The 20,304-nt window shown below is 39.6% G+C and overlaps 1 protein-coding gene across 2 annotated transcripts in view; it reads right to left on the reverse strand.

The window, feature by feature from the left end:
- The window catches only part of bcl9l (bcl9 like), a 27,386-nt gene extending 7,605 nt beyond the window's left edge, over positions 1 to 19,781 (reverse strand). Inside the window, exons 1-4 of one of the 2 annotated variants that reach the window (XM_044201420.1) lie at positions 19,280 to 19,781; positions 17,568 to 17,645; positions 966 to 1,039; positions 304 to 716 (exon numbers count right to left, since the gene is read on the reverse strand). In XM_044201420.1, coding sequence (XP_044057355.1) covers positions 304 to 628 — 325 coding nt within the window. In that variant the 5' untranslated portion in view covers positions 629 to 716; positions 966 to 1,039; positions 17,568 to 17,645; positions 19,280 to 19,781. The remainder of the gene's footprint in view (positions 1 to 303; positions 717 to 965; positions 1,040 to 17,567; positions 17,646 to 19,279) is intronic. The other variant, XM_044201419.1, reaches the window with a different exon arrangement.
- Between the last annotated feature and the right edge of the window lie 523 nt (positions 19,782 to 20,304).

Here is a 20,304-nt window from a genome sequence, read left to right on the forward strand (position 1 = left end):
TCATCTGAGATACGTCACTGCAGCACAGGCATGGCACAAACTATCAAAAGCCAGGGGGAAATTCTGACGCTTAGCTGAAAGGTCAGGGCATTTCAGCAAGAGAGAAAACAAGTTCTTCTGTCCTCTCAGTCCTTACAATGACTTCCTGCTGTGGAGGAGGTGAATGCACGTAATCTGGTATTTCGAGTTAAGATTTAGCTGATAGGAAGGTAAAGAAGTTAACTTCTGCACACTTAGAACAAAAACACACTGTCTATATGTCCCAGATGCTGACACAGTTTCCTCTATACATTCATGCCTTACCTCCTTTGGCATCTGTCTCCAGGGCTGGGGGAATGGCATTTCTTGATTCACCAGAGTCAATTGAGACGCTCCGCTCCCGCTTCGATTTGGTTTTCAGCATCCCTCCAACGCTGCTCACTGATTGGCTGACAGTCTTCAGCCCAGGATTGCCGGGGGAAATCTGGTTGGTTTTGACTCCATGGCTCCCAGCTCCGACGCCCTTTGGACCCAGGTGGCCAGCAGCTCCCTGCTGCTGCTGAGCCTGCTGATTTACACTGGGTATTTGGGATCGGCTGTCACTGGTGACCTGCTTGCCATGATTGGCCAGTTTATTGTCTGGGTGCATTTGATTGGCTGGTGATTGAGGTGGAGGTCTGGTATGGAGAATAGCTGTGCCGGTTTGTCAATAGAGCTCACATTGCTTACAGATGACACTGATGGAGAAAAGAAAAATCACGATTATCAGTATTTCAGACTACAATTCTGTATTGGGCCCTAGAGTTGAAAAACATATTCAGATAATTTCTCTACAAGGCCTGATCTGGGAGTGATACAAATCTGACCGCTGCACAAGCAGCAATTTGGCAATGTAAAATAATTCATCTTAATTGAGCTTATGTTTTCTAAAAATAAACCTAATATTGAGCCCATATTAAAGCAAACATTTCAGCCTGTTCACTCACCTCATCTCACCCAGACGCTCAACTGATACACTGCCATGCTGTTCTCTAGGACACTTCACTGACCACACATGGACCTGAGGGACACCAGGAGAGTAATATCATCAGTGGAGCCAGATAGCAACCTTTACAGTCAGTGCTATCTGTCAGTGTGTGCGTCCTCAGGCTGTGGGTCAACATCAACTTCATGAGCAAAGACGTAAAAGAGAGAAGCCAAAAGATTGATAAGAGACCCTGTACAGTAACTGTTCCTTTAAGAGACAGAGAGCTTGACTGAGTTTGAGCTGGGGGAGGGACCTGCAACTCAGAAGTAGCTCAGCAGTGTTTTAGGTCCCTACCCTCTGCCAAACACTTTGCAAACCACAAAAACTCCACCACACATTCCACAACACTGTCTGTAGCAATACCTGTGTCTTCCCTCCCTCACTCTCTCAGTTTTTGCACTTTGAGTTAAAGCCCAAACAGGCAAAATCTCATTACCTGCTTGTTACAGATTTTACTTTAGGCCTATTTAGACACATCACCAAACCTCAACGGTTTATCAGCATTACCCATACTTGTTTTTAATCTATTTTAGTGTGACCTGAGAGCCCACATGACGAGGCATATGCCTCAGCTGTTAGAAATCTTCTTCTAGCTTTACTGGTAATGTTAGGGAATAAAACAGCCTTAAACTCAGCAGGATTCAAGCTCAAGATCAAGAATGGAGGACATTTCCCAGCACATGAGGCATCAAACTGGGTTCAATTTAAATAACCTTTGCAACTAGTGTGTGTGTGTGTGTGTGTGTGTGTGTGTGTGTGTGTGTGTGTGTGTGTCTTAGAATTTGAGTGCAGTCTACAAACTAGTTGTACACAAGTTTTCTTGCTGTCTATACCACAAAAGCTTCTTGTGCACAGAGCATTAAACTGTTCGTCAGTATTTGCAGGTCTCAACAAGACCCTTCCACACCTGTTGCTGGTGAATGGTAGTTGGTCAAAACAGGCATCACAGCACGTTCAAAAACATCTAGCCAAGATATTTGGCTGACATAATGCAGATCTCATGTAAACATTTCCACTGGTTTCCATTTTTGGCCGATGACACAATCCCACCGCTGTACACGGTGTAGTCAGTCAGGTCAGCTGTCTCGCTCTCACAGAACCATCTGTACCACTCACTCACCTTGACAGGTAATGGTAAACACAATGCTGTAATTAGTTATTAACTAACACAGGTTCAAGTCAGCACAGAAAGGTGCCTTGTTCACTGGCTGAGGACTTCATCAGTCATTAACTCAAACAGGGACAGTCAGACATCGCTCCTGTTGACAAAGTGTGACTCATCTGCTTTGTGCAACACAAAGCGGAGGCAGACTAATCATATGGTGAGTCGCTGACCTTCAAGTGGACAGTTAAGAAAAGAAAGACCTAAGTTAATACCAGTCTAGTAGATATCAAGGAGACGCAAAGTCATTTCTGCTGTAGTTGAAATGATCAACAAGGTAGCATGGGAAAAGCCTGAAGAAGTCATATTGAGTCCACTTTGGACTGTAAAATAACTTTGAAGCAGGTATAAGTCGTTGAAAGGCCTAGTAATTGTTGTATCTTACTCGAACATTTTGTAAACCTGGAGTTAGGGCCTTGCACTACCATTATCCCCACTCCTTGCCACTTGTATGGAGCCTATATTTAAGTAATCAGCCACAAGGAACATAACAGTGACTTTAGAGCAGCTGAAGCTTTTTTCAGACTGGATGAGTTTTTACTTTTGAGGGTTTTGTGTGGTTTTCAGGTTTTGTGAAGTGGTAATACACTAATGTATGAAAATTATTACAACTATTCAAACCAATCTGCCCTTAATGAATATTATAGTATGTAATAGATGTTATTCCTTGACCTTCTGAAATAGTAGCTAGGCAAGGTGCTGGCGTGACTAGGACATTTTAGTTAACACATTAATGTTTAACTCAACTGTTGTGCTGTCACAGGTCTCAAACAAAGCAGGTGTCCCTATTCCAGCCAAGAAATTCTATTTGTATAGTGCTGTTTACAGGCATCAAAAATTATTTTATTTGGATGACTCTCAAGACCCAGTTTGTGTTGCAACATCTGGAGAAAAGTGCTTCAGTGCATTGCAGACAGGAGAACACAAAAAAACATAAATTATTATTTATTATGGATTTTAGATTAGACCTGTGACATGGAAGGTCTGGCTTAAGATTCAAATAATAAGTAAAATGTTTTAACTTGAGTACACAAGTTAAGTAAATTGAGGGTACAAGAAATTCATTTGAGGCCTATTAATCCTAAAATATTTTTATCCCTGGTGTTTATTGTTGTAATTTTAGTCTTGCAAAATTGTATTTATTGTTGTTAATTTTAGTTTTTTTATTTTTGTCTGTGTTGTTTTATTGTTGCTTTGTAAAACACTTTGGGCTGCATGTTTGTATGAAAGGTGCTATATAAATAAAGTTGAGTTGAGTCAAAATCCTTCCTTAATCACACACCGGTGATCGCCATTAAACCTATTACGCAACTTCTTAAAACAACTGGTTGCACCACGGATGACTTAGATGTGTCATAGTAAAGAGCGTCAGCTACTTTGTATCTGTATCAGTTTGTGATGATTTGTTTTCACTTTGACATTCAAGTCCTTTTTTTCCTCTTGATCAGCGTCAAAAAAGGCCAAATTACATCCACTTTGATTCAATGCTGTAAAACCAGAAAAAAGGAAAAATGCCAAGGTGTTCTATGCTTTTTATAGGTACTGTACATGAACTGTGAACAGCATTACAGAATCAGATACAAGCAAAATCTGACTTGCACGTTCTGCCATCAGCTCTCATTTTTGTTTATAAAAAGACGTCGACAAATCAGACACACCTTAAGTACCAACACTAAACTTAATTGGCATCATCTGCATTCATTACTGACCTCAATACATGAACATAACAAGACAGTTAACAACTAAGCTTGAGAAATGATTAGTACTTAATTATGGTGACATTTGAATGATGGAATTAAATCAAATCAACCTGGCTGCTATGCAATTAATTTGCTATAAAATCAAGGTTGTAAAATCAGAGTTAATGTCCCTTAAGGGAGCTGTTCTCTCCCCCTTAATCAGTCAGTTTCTGCCAAAGCAGGTTTGAATGTTCATGTTCGGTCTAGCTTTTGTGTTCATGTTGACAAGGTTGCAGCTCTCCATCTGGCCTCACACACTGTAGCTTTCCTGTTTAGGCAGGGTCTCCTGTAGTTCTCTTTTAATGGTTTAACAACTTCTCAATGGCAAGAAAATATGTTGCTCTCATATATCTGTATCTGTAGGTCCAAAATGCTAATTGTACTTCTTCACCCAACCATTTAAGCCCTTTAACCAATAGATAAGATAGAGGGGAATGGAGGTAAAATGACACTGAACAATCTATGAAGAATTTCTCACCCAAGTTGAGCTGGGATACCTTTCAGCCCGCCGCAACTGTGAAAAGGATAAGTGCCAAGAGATAATGGATGGATTGATATATGAAACCTGATTAAGACCCAAGTATTACTGTGCAAAAGAGCATACTGACACAGTCTGGAAATGTACAAACCCCAGTTTACCTTGTTATGTAAAAAGGGCACTGCCTCCTATGACTAATCACACATACCTGGTGTGTACAGAGACTGACTAATCAAGGCCCTGGCTGACCAATTACTGAGAAAACACATGAAAAGGAAACCATTTGTCACTCAAATATACAATGCTCAGTAGGTAACACGCTAACCTGCAAGCTCACAGTAGCTAGATAAAAATAAGTACGTAATCCATAATAAAAAGGTGCAGGACTGCCAAGGACCTTATTGGTTCATGGTAACAAGTGTGAGAAAATGGTCCTGTATTGTAGTTGATAGATTTAGCAGTCACCAATAATTCATAAATAGACCCATGCGGGTTCCTTTATGAAAGTCTGCTCCTCTATTCGAGTTGGTTAAATACTCAAATTAAAACAGTATGTGCCATCACTATTTCATGATAAAGGTCACAGATGCTGAGCCTTTTAAAAAGTCCCCTGGCTTAAGGCACAGTTGTAGATCCAAGATTTACGGACCAGTAATATATGCAATAATCATATTATCCAAATCGCAGAAGCTGCAATTTTTTGATAAAAAGGTAAAATGTGTGACAAAACAGCATTATAATGAACTACTGTAGTGCTGCAGAAATGCCCTGGCCTACAAATCTTGTTCTCCAGATTTAAGAAAACATGTTTGTTTGATACAGACCCCAACAAATGTCATATGACGACATGATTTTAATATTTTTTCCAGTAAAAAAAAAAAATTGTGATGCAAAAATTATCCTTCCCACTAATCGTGAATCATATCGGTCAAAATAATTGCAATATGATTTTTTACCATATCGTGCAGCCCTACAAAAAAAAAAAAAAAAAAAAACTCATGTGGTGAAAGCCTGAGAAATGTCACTGGGAGACCTCTGGACAGGAACAGACCAGAGCCACACCGGCTCCAAGGCTACTCTTACAGGTGGTCGTGCTGTGTAGAAGAGATCAGGGGCCTGTCACAAAGCAAAATTACAAATAGGTCCACATTAAGCCAGTTAAATTAGTAAACGCATCTTTTTCTCTCAGTTTCAGCCCTCTATCCAGACTAAAACAGCGTTTTTCTCCCCCCAAAACTTCTTGAGCTTTTCCAAAACAGCCCCCAGAGTGTGTACATCTTAAAACACCAGCTTGGTGTTTCAGTGTGTACGGGGTAAAAAGGAGCTTTCGCAAAATCAGAATCAGAAATACTTTATTGATCCCCGAGGGGAAACTCTTTTGTTACAGCAGCTCACTATCACGTCAGTGCACACAGGGATAGAAGTACTAAGCAAATCAGAATATAATACACTATAATACAGGTCAGATAAATTAAGTACCAAGTGGGTATAAGTATAAAATTAAAATAAGTGTAAAGTACAAAGTGGATTTACCGGTTGATCATAAGTATGTATGGTATAATAATACAATGTAATAATACAAGTAGTAAGTAATAGTGCATGAACTGTCAACAATGACGTGAGCCAGCCCAGTGAGGGGGCTGTGTGGCAATAAAGTTATGACAACCTTTAGTTGCCTCTAACTTTCTCTGTGATTGTTTATATTAAATGCCAATATTGCTAAATATACAGCAGAGTTGTTGTCATTAACCTGGATTATTTTGATTTTAGCAAATAATATCACGGCACTCCAGCAGCTTGGGAATGTTAACACAATTAAAAAAACTATTTCATACTCGTTCAGTTGTCTGACAACAGAAACAAAAAAAATATGTAAATGAGAACAACTATATTGTGAATTTGGCAGTATTAAAACAAAGTATAGGTGACCACAGAGAGCAGGAGGACACTGAACACATGTGTAATGGGCTGTCACTCAGCATAGTCGCCAGCTGTGTGTATAACAGGTGGGGGTTGTGTGACAGCAAGGTTAATAATATAACTTCCTGTTGTCTCTAACTTTTTCTGTATTCATGCATTTTCAACATCGATATAGTTGATCACACCATCGTCATTAACCTGTATTCATGTTGATTTTGTCAGACGACGTCCCAACCATAAATTAATGATTGGGTCAGCTGGGCTGTCTGTCCCACTCCTTACCAGATGTTGGCTCTGATGCGTATTTCTGTTGTTTGGCAACTGAAAAGAAGTTCAGCCGTTTTCATGTTGTTCGAGCATTTAACTGTGGACAGAGGTCTCGACAAAAACAACCTGGAAACGCTAATGTGTCAATCATTTTCACATGAAAACAGCGTTTTAAAATTCAGAGGGCTTAATGTAGATGTAGTATGAGTTATCTGGATAAGTTTGCTACTGTAAGTAAAACCCAGTCCCCTCAAATCTGGCACACGAACTGAAGAGAATAGAGCTGCTCTGGGTTATTAAGTAGCAATTTGTGACCACAAACTGTATTAAACCCATTTAGATTGTCCATGACCTGACAAGCTGGCACACCAAAGACAAATAGAGTGAATGAAATAAAGTGAAGTAATAATAATAATAAGAATAATAATAATAATAAGTAATTTGAAGGCATCACTCCACTAAAACATATTTGCTAGCTTGCTGCTAACACTCTGGGTGCTCCTCCCTGACTGTCCAGATTACACACAACAACCCGTAGCTTCATTTCCTACTGCTGAAAATCTTGGTGGTATTCATTTGAGAAAATGAATAAATGGCACAAAAAATTACAGTAATTGTGTGTACAGAGACTGACTAATCAAGGCCCTGGCATCACCCATACTAACTCCAGCAGCTGACCAATTACTGAGAAAACACATGAAAAGGAAACCATTTGTCACACTGCTAAAAGCTTGAGAAAGATTTACTGCTACAGTAGGGTGACATTTAACTCTTGGATTTACTCAAATATACAATGCTCAGTAGGTAACATGCTAACCTGCAAGCTCACAGTAGCTAGATAAAAATAAGTACGTAATCCATAATAAAAAGTTGCAGGACTGCCAAGGACCTTATTGGTTCATTGTAACAAGTGTGAGAAAATGGTCCTGTATTGTAGTTGATAGATTTAGCAGTCACCAATAATTCATAAATAGACCCATGCAGGTCCCTTTATGAAAGTCGGCTCCTCTATTCAAGTTGGTTAAATACTCAAATTAAAACAGTATGTGCATCACTATTTCATGATGAAGGTCACAGATGCTGAGCCTTTTAAAAAAAAAAGGGGAAAAATACTATTTTACTATTACTATTTTTTAAAAATGTTACCCTTGGAACCTACCTCTGTAAAACCAAATTATCCAGATCCAACTTGCTAACTTGCTTCCCATTCAGGTTTCTGCTCAGTCATCTGAGAATGTCAACAAACACATCTGTCTGAGCAGCTATTTCAATAAAATATACACTGAGTGGACTAATACTGACCGACTAAAAGAGTGTCTCTTATTTGAAATGTCTCAATTCAAAATTTCTCAGTGTACAGTGCACCCTCAGCTAAAACTAAAGTAGTCTAATACAACAGTGTTGCAAATCTGCTCACGAAGGTTAAAATGGTCAGTTTTTGTTGAAACAGTTTTAAAGAGGTGTTGTATCAACTTTGTGGTCATTTGGGAGCCTGCAATTTGCAGTGCTGTTGAATTATATTCCATCATACTCAGGTTTCGAATATTTAGTCTCCCCTTATTATAAACACCTCAGGTTTTATCCCTACAGCAGAAAACATTTGAATCAGCAGCAAAAGGACATGGACCCTGCTCACCTGCGTACTTATTTTAACTAACGCTGACTAAAAACAGCTTTGTGCCAAGTATTTTTTTCAAGTATTTCTCCATAACCTTGAATATTCATGACCAAATATGAAACAATCTAGTTATAGTTTGGGTAAAAAAAAAACAACTGTGAAAAACGCAGCTAATCTGCTTCACCAGGGCTGTGTGGGTGTGGTTTGATCAGATTTGACTGACACTGGCCTGGCAACATACGCAAACTACCCACCAACTGTCATCAGACTTTGATTAAAATTCTGCTAAATCCTGATTGGTGCTCAGAAGTACGTGACATCACCTTTTTCCAACAGAGCCCCGCCAACTTCAAGCCAAAAAGAATAGCTGAGACAAAAACACAGAGTCTCTCATTGAAAATAAGCCAAACTGTTCGAACTTTGGAGTTCGGAGTTCATGTAGGACCAAATTTCATAGTTAAAACCTCCTTGCTGCTTAAAGTCATGCCTGTAGCACAAAGAAACATAGAAAAAAAATTGCCCGAGTTGCCATCTTACTTAAATTTTCAGCATGTCTCACACGACTAGTGAACTGAACATTTTTCAACATCACAGGCATTATGTCAAGGTGGAGCCAATTTAAAAAAAAAAAAAGATGTCTCCAACTGAGGCAGGAGAGATAATCACTGTTTGCTAGGATCAAATGGTATCAAATAGGCTGGTGCCTTTGCTTGCAACAAAAAAGTTATTGTCTTACACCAAGCAAGGTGTGTGCAGGTAAAAAGAGACATGGATGCCACACAAAACCTATTCATGACAATTGGTTACTGCCAATGTTCATGATGTGCACAATATCAAGTTACCAAAATGTAGCCTATCTAGTTTGGCGAACCCAGTCCAACTGACACCTTTTGATTATGTGGAGGGTTTTTCTAAATAAGGTATTACTATAATACTTTAATAGTTCAAAGAAATGATCTAACTGGTTATTTCTGTGCCATTTTTTGTAATGCACTCACAAACAAATAAACAGTGTGTGCCCATGAGGCGGAGCAAACAGAGAAACTGGAAAAAAAAAAAAAGAAGGCTGGCATTATTATGTTCATGCCCTGATGTACATTGTTTTGTCTTAATTCCTCCTTATAAGTATGTGAGATACTTATTAAGCCTTTAGTCAAACATGTTGCTGGAGTTGCTCCTCCTGTTAAAGCACATATCAGCTAGGCATTTGTTTATGCAAAGTTGAGCTGTTATCCAATCAACAAATGTGTTAGGGCATAAAATGTTGTCCATTTCCCTTTCCTTATTTGACATTTTCACAAGTTGTTTTGGAAACAAATTCAATTTAACAGCTGGACCTTGTCAAGATGAGTCACATCACTGCTCCAAACAAATTAGGGAAATAATTCAATGAGTTTTAAAATCTGTAGCGCGTGGTCTTTACGTATAATGCCAGTTCATGTAGGTTCATTTAGATAAGTATATATACACACACAAAGCAGGCCAACACACACAAACACACGCCCCATTCCTTCAACATCAGTGGAAACAAACATCACTGATCTCAGTTAGGCCTGAAGGTTTGATAAATGATTTAAATGAATTTGCCAAAAAGGTATTTGCCTTTGAGTGTGGAAAATACTGATGTTTTATTTTTTATTTTTTCACCTGACCATCCAGGGATGTTGTATTCTAAGAAAATCAGAATTTATAACTGCTGTGTGTGTGTGCGTTTGTGTGTGTGTTTGTGTGTGTGTCAGTATGCCTACGGTAAGAGGTTGAGCTCCTATTTAGTCCCAGTGGGTCACACAGTACTCTGTATTTTTAGAGCGAGCTGGTATTAATAGACCCAGAGAGCCCTGGGAAGTCAGGGCCAACAGAGAACAAAATACGAAGCCAAGTCCAAAACACAGATGCCACAGAGCTGCTCTGTGGGCCGACACCAGTAAACACTGAGGCTAAAGTGTTTAACAGTACTGATGAATGAATAATGTGAATGACGCAGGAGGGCACACAGTTACACAGAGATGCACAGTTGAGACTTTTTTGACATCAGCTGGTTAACAAACTGCATTTGCACATGGCGCCAGTCGAAATGTAGCCTAAGAGAAGGAAAATAAATTAAATGTGCTTCGCCACGCTGCGCTCTAACTCAGGACAAGGCCATGGCTAACACAACATGCATGACTGTTAACAAAATAAATCCTCTGTGAAGGACTATTAAAACTTGTCCTTGCAGGGTCAAGTTCTTCTTCAGTTTTTATCAATTATTATGGTGATCTAACAGGACAGCCACTAACAACATTCATGTCAGGTTGACCAGTGTGTGTATCATAGACTGTATATAAAGATGGATGACGCGTCTCCACTTCCTCCCACTGTACAAAAATTAAGCCAAAATATCCCAGATATGAGAGCTGCCGTCTTGCGCTGGTGACGTCATTTGGAGCCAGAGTCTGCGCAGTAGTGATCGTGGTTGGAGCCACGGTATCGAAGTCCCGCCCATACACCCGGCCAACTCAAACACGAGCCGGCCTCAGCTGTCATTCATGACGTGAAACCTCATTTTGGTAGCATCAAATAACTAATTAGTACCAAACTTATCAGAAAAATTAACACTTGAACACACATCAGCATAATAAGAACTGCCTAAAATGACACAAACCATCTTTGGGAAAAATGTATTTGACGTATACTTTGAGGTTTAGTTTGGCCCATGTCCCATCCGCTAAGATGGACCCATACTACAGTCAGCCACCAGGGGGGCGAGCAAGATGTTTCACAGAGGCTTCACTTTTGGAGAGCTGTCATGTCATCCATTTATATACAGTCAATGGTGTGTATCTGTCTACAGGCTGGTAGATTTTGAACCTTGAATAACTTTGGATAAGGTTCAAGAGCATCAAAAACGTATGCTAGTGAAAGTTATCAGCTGTAATTGATTTAGTATCTAACACTTGAGGAACTTTTTTTTTAGTGACACCAAAACATAAAAATGTGTTAGAAACACTGTTAGGGAGAACTGTAAAAATACTGCAGTGTTTTCTCCGTGTAGGGCCAGTGGACCACATGACTGATAAAGTTACAGTACTGTTTGTCTCTTAACAAAATATTTATAGTTTAGTCCCATAATATCAAAATATTTTCAGGTAACAATGCAAATGTTCTCATTTGAACTCTCTCTCTTATTCATATCTGGCTTTGTTTCCTTAAGTGTTTTCTTTATTGCAAATTAGCTCTCACCACCTAAGGCATAGTTTCCACTCAATCATATCATGAATATGTTCAAAATATTGCCATACTTCATCTGATGTACAGCCACCACTGCATAACTGTCATCTTCTGTTTTGTTTTTTTTACACAGGTACACTCTATTAAAAATATTTTGCTTTTTAGAAAAAGTATTAACGTAAACATATTTTTCGTTGTGCTACAGAATTTTTCTTTGTGCTACCTATTCAACCTCTCTAGCTCAAGTGCTGCTTCCTAAAAAAAAGTTGGTTTATCACAACCTGCTCAAATAAAGAATACAACACAGCTCGCCTGCTTTTATGTTACACTCATGTAATGTGGGCTATGTGGCTGGTGTAATGACTCCCTTCATGGCCACACACACACAATGGTTTCAAACAAACCCAAAATTGTCACCCTTATCGCCACTTTCCACCGAGTTAGAAATGCTATATATGTCACTGAGTTTCTGCTGGTGAATCTACCTGTGGCCCTTCTTAAATAAATTAATCAACTCTACAGTGGACTGTGTCAAATTTTATGAAATGTGATTTGACATGGACAGCTTGGAACCCTTCTTTGTTGGAATGTAGGAATAACAATGGTACTCCATGATTACATTGAAGCTGCTGTGAGAGAACAGTTTGATTGGGATGCACTGCGATAACGTGGGATATAGTGTAATAAAATTAAGGGGGGAAAGCAATGAATGGTATCATTTCTCCAAACTGTTTAACATAAAAATGTGTTTTCAGATACACCCACATAGCTCATCCGGTAGAGGGCGTGCCCCATGTACAAGGCTGAGTCCTTACCGCAGGGGCCTGGGTTCGAATCCAACCTGCGGCCCTTTGCTGCAATGTCATTCCCCCTCTCTCTCTCTAATTCTCTTCAGCTGTTCCTCTCAAAAAGGCAGAAAGATCAAATAAGTTATCTTTTAAAAAAACCTTTGTTTTTAGTCACTGGTTGGGCTGGTTTTTATTTTGCTTTGAAATTACCATTGATGCAGTAGTACAGCTGAACACATACCAACAATTGAACCTACAATCCTTGTCAGAAGACTAGCAGCTCAAGGACACAACTGAAACTGAGGACTGTCAGCTTTATTTTCTATGTTGCTGCAGAGAAACGAAGACTCGCCTATTGTTCGTATAAGGAGCCATTTAGATTAGACCTGTGGACAGAGAATACAGCGGTGACAGAGTACTGTCACTGTCTCCTGTGGTTCAAATCCCACCTCGGTAAGGCATATTAAATAAATATGATCAAGTGGTACATAAAACTATACAGTATAACGCTATATTAAAAAAAAACAAAAAAAAACAGAATTGTGCGAACATTGAAATCATGTGAAAAAGACCTGATAATATAATTTCAAACATCACAACTCATGCTCTGATTTGAAATCTATAGTTGCTGCAAAAAAGTGAAATTTAAGGCAACACAGAATGGTTCTGTCAGCTTCCGAACTGATTTGCAAGCCATGCAACTTTATTAAAATCAAGGATGATGATAGGCGAGCTCTGCTTGGTTTAAAAGATGTTGAATCATCTATCAAGCCCCTGCCAACTTTCACTCATGGAAAACCAACTGAGACCAATAAAATGAAACTGCTTCCAAGTGACAGCCATCAGTACATTTTGAGTGATTATTCGTGCCAGCACCCAATAAAATACAGCCTTTAAACTCTCTTTGATGAATGAAGTTTCAAATGTTGCATGCTTCTGTTAGAATCATACAAAACCAATGTGTAAAAAAAATGTAACAATTGGAAAGCGCCAATCATCCACAAGTGGTAATATAGCAACAAATTCCAGATTATGAACTCAGAAACTACTACCCATCTTGGAGAAATGATTTTGTGTTGATGTAGCGTGTGTGAATGGTTCTTGCAGAGGCAGTAGATTCAAACTCATAACTTTTAAGTAGAGAGGAGACTATATTTGTATGCTGTCAGAGGCTGTAGGCAAGGAAAGGACACAACTGGAACTTGTTCAAAAGTCTTGCAGGAGGAAAAAATAAAAGTATACTGCATGTTTGGCATTTTTGGTCAGAGCACTCAAATGGGCCTGCTAAGAGTGTAACAGGCAGGGAAACCCTGTTCTTAGATTATTGACCACATTCAGCCCTATAGCTATATCTATTTCTTGCTTTTTATAGTCCTTGCCATAAAAAAAAAGTACCCTCCCCTTTTCCTTATATCACACGCTTGTTTGCTTTCCCCAACATGCACTTTGTTTTTCTGTAGCCTGGTGTTGTAGGAATGTATTACTCTACAATCATAACAAGAGATTACTGCAGGTCAGCACCCATTTGAATAAACATCTAAAAATGAAAAGGATTCAGTTGATCCAATGAACTATCAAGTTAAAAAGGTATTTATACTTTTGGGAGAAGATAATCCACAAACTCTGTGATCTGGATAGCTTCCCTCTCTGCACTCACAGTTCTCAGTCCGCTCATAGTACTTGTTGGGGGTAAACTGCAGTGCATTGTGGGACAGTACACAGGTGACAGCCAACAAAAAAAAAAAAATCAGCACACTAGGGGGGTTGTGGCAGGTTGCTGTGGCAACAAAACATGTCACAGGGCTGAGTAAATATAGGCTAACCAGTAGATGATGTGCAGAGAGAAAGGCCTGCAACACAGGAAAGGCCACAGAAAAAAAAAAGGAAAACGGAGACATTTGTGAAGATCTCAAAGCATCGCTGTCTTTTGAGGTAACAGGCCTCACTACACAATGATGACAAAAGAGATGACCTAAGGTGTACCTGCCTTTTTACACCAAGGGAAAACTTATGAATCATACAAAAAGCAGTGAGTTAAGCAGAGGACGGAAAAGAATATTTCAGCTAAAATATTAACTGATCCAATGAAGCCATTTATATGTGCTACAATCAGGGAGGATATTGCACGTGTTTGTGCCATATGTGTTCTGGACTGGGGGAATTTTTAAGAAGGCATGGAAATGTGGGCAATTTACACAGGATTTGTTGGCTATTCCAGACAAACACTGATAAAGACCTCTCTAACAGACTGAAAATTAAGTGGTGAGAACCATGGACTAGGCACCTAGTCCATGGTTCTCAGCTCAGGGAGAGGGAAGTACTGGGCTCATTTTATACAGAGGGTCAAGGGTTGTATCCTTTCCAACACATTCTGGGAAGAAAGCCAACTAGAGCAAGGAAAAAGACCAAACTGCAGCCTTAGTACAGGCAGAAGGCAAGCATTATGGCACAGAAGCAGTTGGAAAACGGAAGGCTGATGGACAGTAGCCATTCAGCGTAAAGCAACAAACACCTACCAGTCTGCACAAGAGAGGACGACCCGTCTGTCTGTCCGTCCAACCAGATACGGCGTCTTGATTTTTCCCACAGGTCAAAGATCATTATCATTGAAAATGAGTGTAAGAATGCACTCCACACATGGTTTATCATACAATATGTGTCGAATTTCTTTTTTACATCTGACCCTTTCAGATTTGGTGAATTAACTAAGTAGAACTAAAAGTAGAACTGTTGTTCCCCTGGGGAGCATTAGGGGTTGCACACAGCATCTTCTTCCCAAAACATCACTGAACTAACCATAAACAGTGACCAAAACTTTTTAGCATAAACATAACCTGAACTTAACTGAAAAAAACTTACCCTAACATTAGCCAAATTGGGGAACAGAAGGACTACAATTAGAGAAACGTCAAAATTGACACAAGTTTAATCCAACCTAGACATGGCCCTACTATGAGTTTGAGCTGGCCATAACGGAACAAAAAGTGGTGACAGCAATGATGCAAGCTGTGAGAAACGTATAATGGAAAACAGATGAAAGAAAGCCAAAGAAAGAGGACATTTCACCTGGACTGAACAACCATACTTGTAATTATTGCAACGGATATAAACAAGGTGGGAAATTACCTCCAGATCATCAAAGTGTTTGCATATGCTTGGCTAATTTACAGTTTGTACACTTAGTGTAAAGTAACCTATCTGAATTTGAAAGTGATGTTCTCTATATTATTTGTTGGGTAAAATAGTGAGAGTGTCTCAATTATAATATTACATACCAACTGTAAGTAATAGCATGATTACAAAGGCATAGGACAGGAAAGCGTAAAGGGACAGTTCACCCCAAAATCCAAAATACATATTTTTCCTCTTACCTGTAGTTGCTATTTATCTATCTAGATTATTTTGATGCGAGTTGCCGAGTTTTAGAGATATTGGCCGTAGAGATGTCTGCATTTGTTTTTTATGACACTCGGCTTGTGGTGCTCAAAGCGTAAAAATATCCTTTTGAGAAACTCAACAGCAATGTCTCTTTACAGAAATCATGACCCGGTTACTCAAGATAATCCACAGATTTGTTGTGAGCAGTTTCATGTAGGAACTATTTTATTTCTACTGATAGAGACATTATGGAAAGAGACATTGCTGTCGAGTTTTTCAAATATATTTTTGGTGCTTTGAGCACCACAAGCCAAGTTATTATATTAAAAAAAGGCAAACAATCTAGATGGATAAATAGCACTACTGGTAAGAAGAAAAATATGTATTTTTGATTTTGGGGTGAACTGTCCCTTTAAGAGGACAGAGGTGGTGACAGATGCAGCATCCGGATGTAGAATCCCAGTTAGAGCCTGTTTGTTTGTGCATTTGTATAATGCAATTTGCAATACACACTGCTTAGAGGGAATAATGGTTTACACTGTTAAGGCCACACAGAGCTCCATGAGACCCACACAAAGATAAAATACTATTGTGCTTTCATACAGCAGGCAGTGAGTCAAACAAGCACCTACTAACTCGTGAAGAGTTCAGATTTCACATACCAGGAAGTAACGTGGAGATTTTATGCAGTCAGTAAATGAACTAAAATGCTGTGCATTGATTCTCTAACAGAACTTTTTGTTTGACATGTATGAGGCACTTTAAAATGCACTGTGACGTCCAGTCACAGAAAGCATGAGACCTGCTACATCCTCAACGAGACTTATGTTTATTATCTCAAACATGAAAGATGTAGCACTCAGTTCCCACATTTTTCTTTCATAGAGCAGACTTAGCTTACTTTGTTCATTTACTCTGTTTGTAATATTGCTGCAAAGCTTTGCTGATTGGTTAGATCTGAGCAGAGCCTCGTGGTAAAGGAGGAACAGGGGCTCATTGGTCACCAAGCCTGTGATCACACCTGCAGTTGGTTGAATCTGGAAAAGTTTATTTTGATGCATTTTCCGATTTGAGTCATCAAGCTTAACACAGACAAGTTTCAAGCTCGAAAACAAAAGTCGCACAGACCCACAAGTATCTAATTTATTGGATATTAGGACAATTTGGCAGTATCAAGATTCCTCTCCCTGTAACTGTAACCATGCAGGATACACTTGGCTGTGCTCTTTACTAAATCGTACATTTTCTTGTGTTCACATCAGTTTTGAATACATGAGGAAATATCTTAATATAAGCATCCACTGATGACACGCAGTTAGCTACGCAAGATTTTCCACACATAAGTAAGTCCTGATTAACAGAGGTGAACATCTGTCCTCTTGCACCCATGAAACAGTGTATCTGAGGGTTAAATCCTGTAGTTGGTTCATTTTACATTCTCCCTTCTAGAAAACAGCACAACAGTTTGCTTGTAAAAAGATCCAAGACCTGCATGCTCACAAAGTCCGAGTGTGGTTATCTGGTGCACACCTGAGTTCAAATGGCATTGTTCTCACCTGACCGAACAAACTAAAGTTAACACACTGCTCTGACTGTGCCTGGCATAGTGTGACTAAATATATGAATGTAATTTGAAAGGTTAAGGACCAGCAGCAGTGTGAACAGAGTACTTTTGTCTACAAAGACGGTATGCAAAAATATGCAAAAGATAAGCACACAGAAAGGCACAGAACCATAACAGACACTGGAACATTAATGTGAACCATAATTTAAGTGTCATAAAAATGCTTAGCCTAATTGCTTTCTATTTAGGGATTAGACTGGGGCCTTCATTAAGCCTATAGAGTCCAGCACTTAAGTGTCTTAGTATATTCTGTCGTGTGGAAACGTTCTCAATATCACATTATTCTTTCATAGCTCACCTTAGCAGTGCTCCCTGTAACTCACCCCAAAGTTCTCAGATCACCTAACCAGATAAGAAACACTTTGTCAGCAGCTCACCAAATCTGTCTCTGCTTGCAGTGGAGCAGTCTGTGTGAACATGCAGTGGCTCCCACGTGCCAATCATTCAAATCAACTCTGGACAAAACAAAAGAGGCAGAAATTTACTGTACAATTACAGATACATTTGCCCTCTTATTGTTACAAGATGATGCTTCATCATCACCTGTTCTGTCACTTGTTTTATCTAAGCAAAGCGTACAGAAGTGTACACAATTGCTTGCTGAAATATCTATGCAGTTTGCAAAGTGCTTAGCACTGGATGGATTAAAAACAAAATAATATTTGGTCTATTAAGCCCTGACACACTAGATTAATTGTCTCACACAAAGTTTCCATTATCATCCACTACAACCTCATTTACAGGGACCACTAAGGACAAAACACATACAAAAACAAGAGCACAAAATAAAACAGTCTTGCATGAAGGTCTACAGGTAGGTGATGGACTGTCCTTTTTTTTTTTTTTTTAAAAAAAGGACTAAAGAAAAAGATGCTCTGAACTAAGAGATATTTCCCTTCCAGTGGAAAGAAACGCACAGTGTACTCTGGCTCTGAAAGACAATTCGGATCAAGTTGCAAACTCTGTTAGGTGCTATATATAGCTCTCCAGGATATTGTAGATACACAAACAGCTTGAAGGTCTGTGCACACACACGGAAAGAGAAGAGCTGTAGTATCTCTCTGTGAACAGGTTTAAGTGCAGCATTATCACACCATATTCAACAGGCTGAACTAGCAGGGTCGTGGGTCCTCATAAGTTTACTGCACTGAGACCACACACACACAGAGCCACTTTACACAGGCTGTATGACAGCATCTAGCTTTAAATTACAATAACAACAATTTTAATAGTGGTACGAACTATTAGTGGTACCGACATATTAACTGACAACTAACTTTAACCAACATAACGTTTAAGCTGTCAGGTATAAATTCAGTTTGACGTGCAGCTACACGGCTCGCTTGTCTGTGTTTAACGGAATCACAGCGGGGCAGGAAACGCCTATTAAAATGTAAATATTTTTAACTACATAGATATAATTTTTCTACATTAAAAAGGTAACGTTGACCACGGTAACAGTAAAGTGGCAGGTAGTGTTAAGCAGCGGCAGTATTAACTGCATGTTGGTCTCCACATGCCCACACTGAGTCTGTGTTGAAGTGACAGGTATCGTTACGCAGTCTGTCACCTACTGAACACGGTTTAGCTCCTTGCTTAGCACAAAACCATTCAAATGCTGCTTTGGCTGCGTCTGTCAGATTAGCTTGCTGACAAGCTAATATTAGTAATTACACATCTGGATTGAAATGTACTTATCGGCAGACCGAGAACGCGAAAACATAAAGTTAGGCAAGCACCGCATTGTTGTTAGGAGAATTTAAGGACACATGCCCCTGGTGTGAACCCCAGCGCTCATGAGTGGAGACTTGCTGCGCCAGCCAGGTCCACGGGCTAACTTAGCATGCTAATTCATGTCTTCGCTAGGCTACTTGCTTGTAAACTGACGTTGCCGTAGCACACATCTGCAAGCGAACCAGTGCTAGCTAACGGGATTTGAACTTTGTTTATTGGCTTGCTAGCGACCTGAAGACTTCATAAAAAGAAGAGAAAGTTACACGAGTCCACACGTAAAGAAGACGGCTCCGAAATAGGCGAACAGCTAGCATGCTTCAGCAGTGACAGTGTTTTGAAATGCTGTGTACTGTACCTGGTGTCTGAGATCAGAAGAGGCCGATGTCAGGACTGACGGCCAGTCGACATTCCCCGGAGTGGCCGCCGCCGCCGCCACTGCTTGCTCCGTTCGCCGTCCCACTGCGCAAGATGGTCCCGATCCCTATGTTTGATAAGCGAGGAGCTGGTGCAGTTTGTGCTGGTGAGGTTCAGATGGTGATAAATAAAAACGGCGTGTCTAGGTTGAAGTTTCGGTTGAAATCAGAGGACGCGTCACCTTGCAGCGGTTCATGACTCCCACTATTCAAGATGTAGAAGGGCAGGACGTTGCATTTCTCTGCGAGTCCATATCACTCCCAGCCGCTGACAATAATTAGTGTGGCCACACGGGCATCCGTATGTCACTGTACTGATATGTCATACTGGACTTCTGTGCTTGCTTGGAGTCGGATTTTTTTTTTTTTCCACTCTCTTCAAAATTATCATGGTAATATTCATAATATTTTCAGATGATGGTGATCAACACCCTGAAATAAAATTTTGTCTTGCAGACCTAAAATGCACTGTGGATGCCTTTCCTAAAACGTGGGAGAATCAATCAATCAATCAATTAAACAGCAGATATTTATCATTTATTTCCATCTCATCACAGGCCTGTCTGATCCAGCAAATCACCCTTTCCATCTCAGATCTCACATCAAATTTCCAATGGACACCATCCTGCAGTAGAGGATCGTGTGATTTCAAATTCAAAGTAGAAGTAAATCAGAAACACTGTAAACTGAGCTCAGACACTTCAGGTTTGGGGGAACAATTATAAAGTTACTCAGAGTGAAGATTCAGTTGTTGCACTGTTAAACCTGCTCATTTTTTCAGTTGAATACTCCCTCTGGTGGTATGGGTAGCAGAAGTAGGCTTGGCAACATACCCTCAAGTGAACTTGGGATAAAAGCATTTCTTGCAAAAGTACTGACTGTGTTCTTAAATTGAGATGGAAGTGTTTTGAAAGTAATGTTTCATATGATGTGTTACCTAGGAAAGACTGACAGTGTACATGTGTTT

The sequence above is a fragment of the Siniperca chuatsi genome, linkage group LG7, assembly GCF_020085105.1.
Source record: "Siniperca chuatsi isolate FFG_IHB_CAS linkage group LG7, ASM2008510v1, whole genome shotgun sequence".
NCBI classification, from domain to species: domain Eukaryota; kingdom Metazoa; phylum Chordata; class Actinopteri; order Centrarchiformes; family Sinipercidae; genus Siniperca; species Siniperca chuatsi.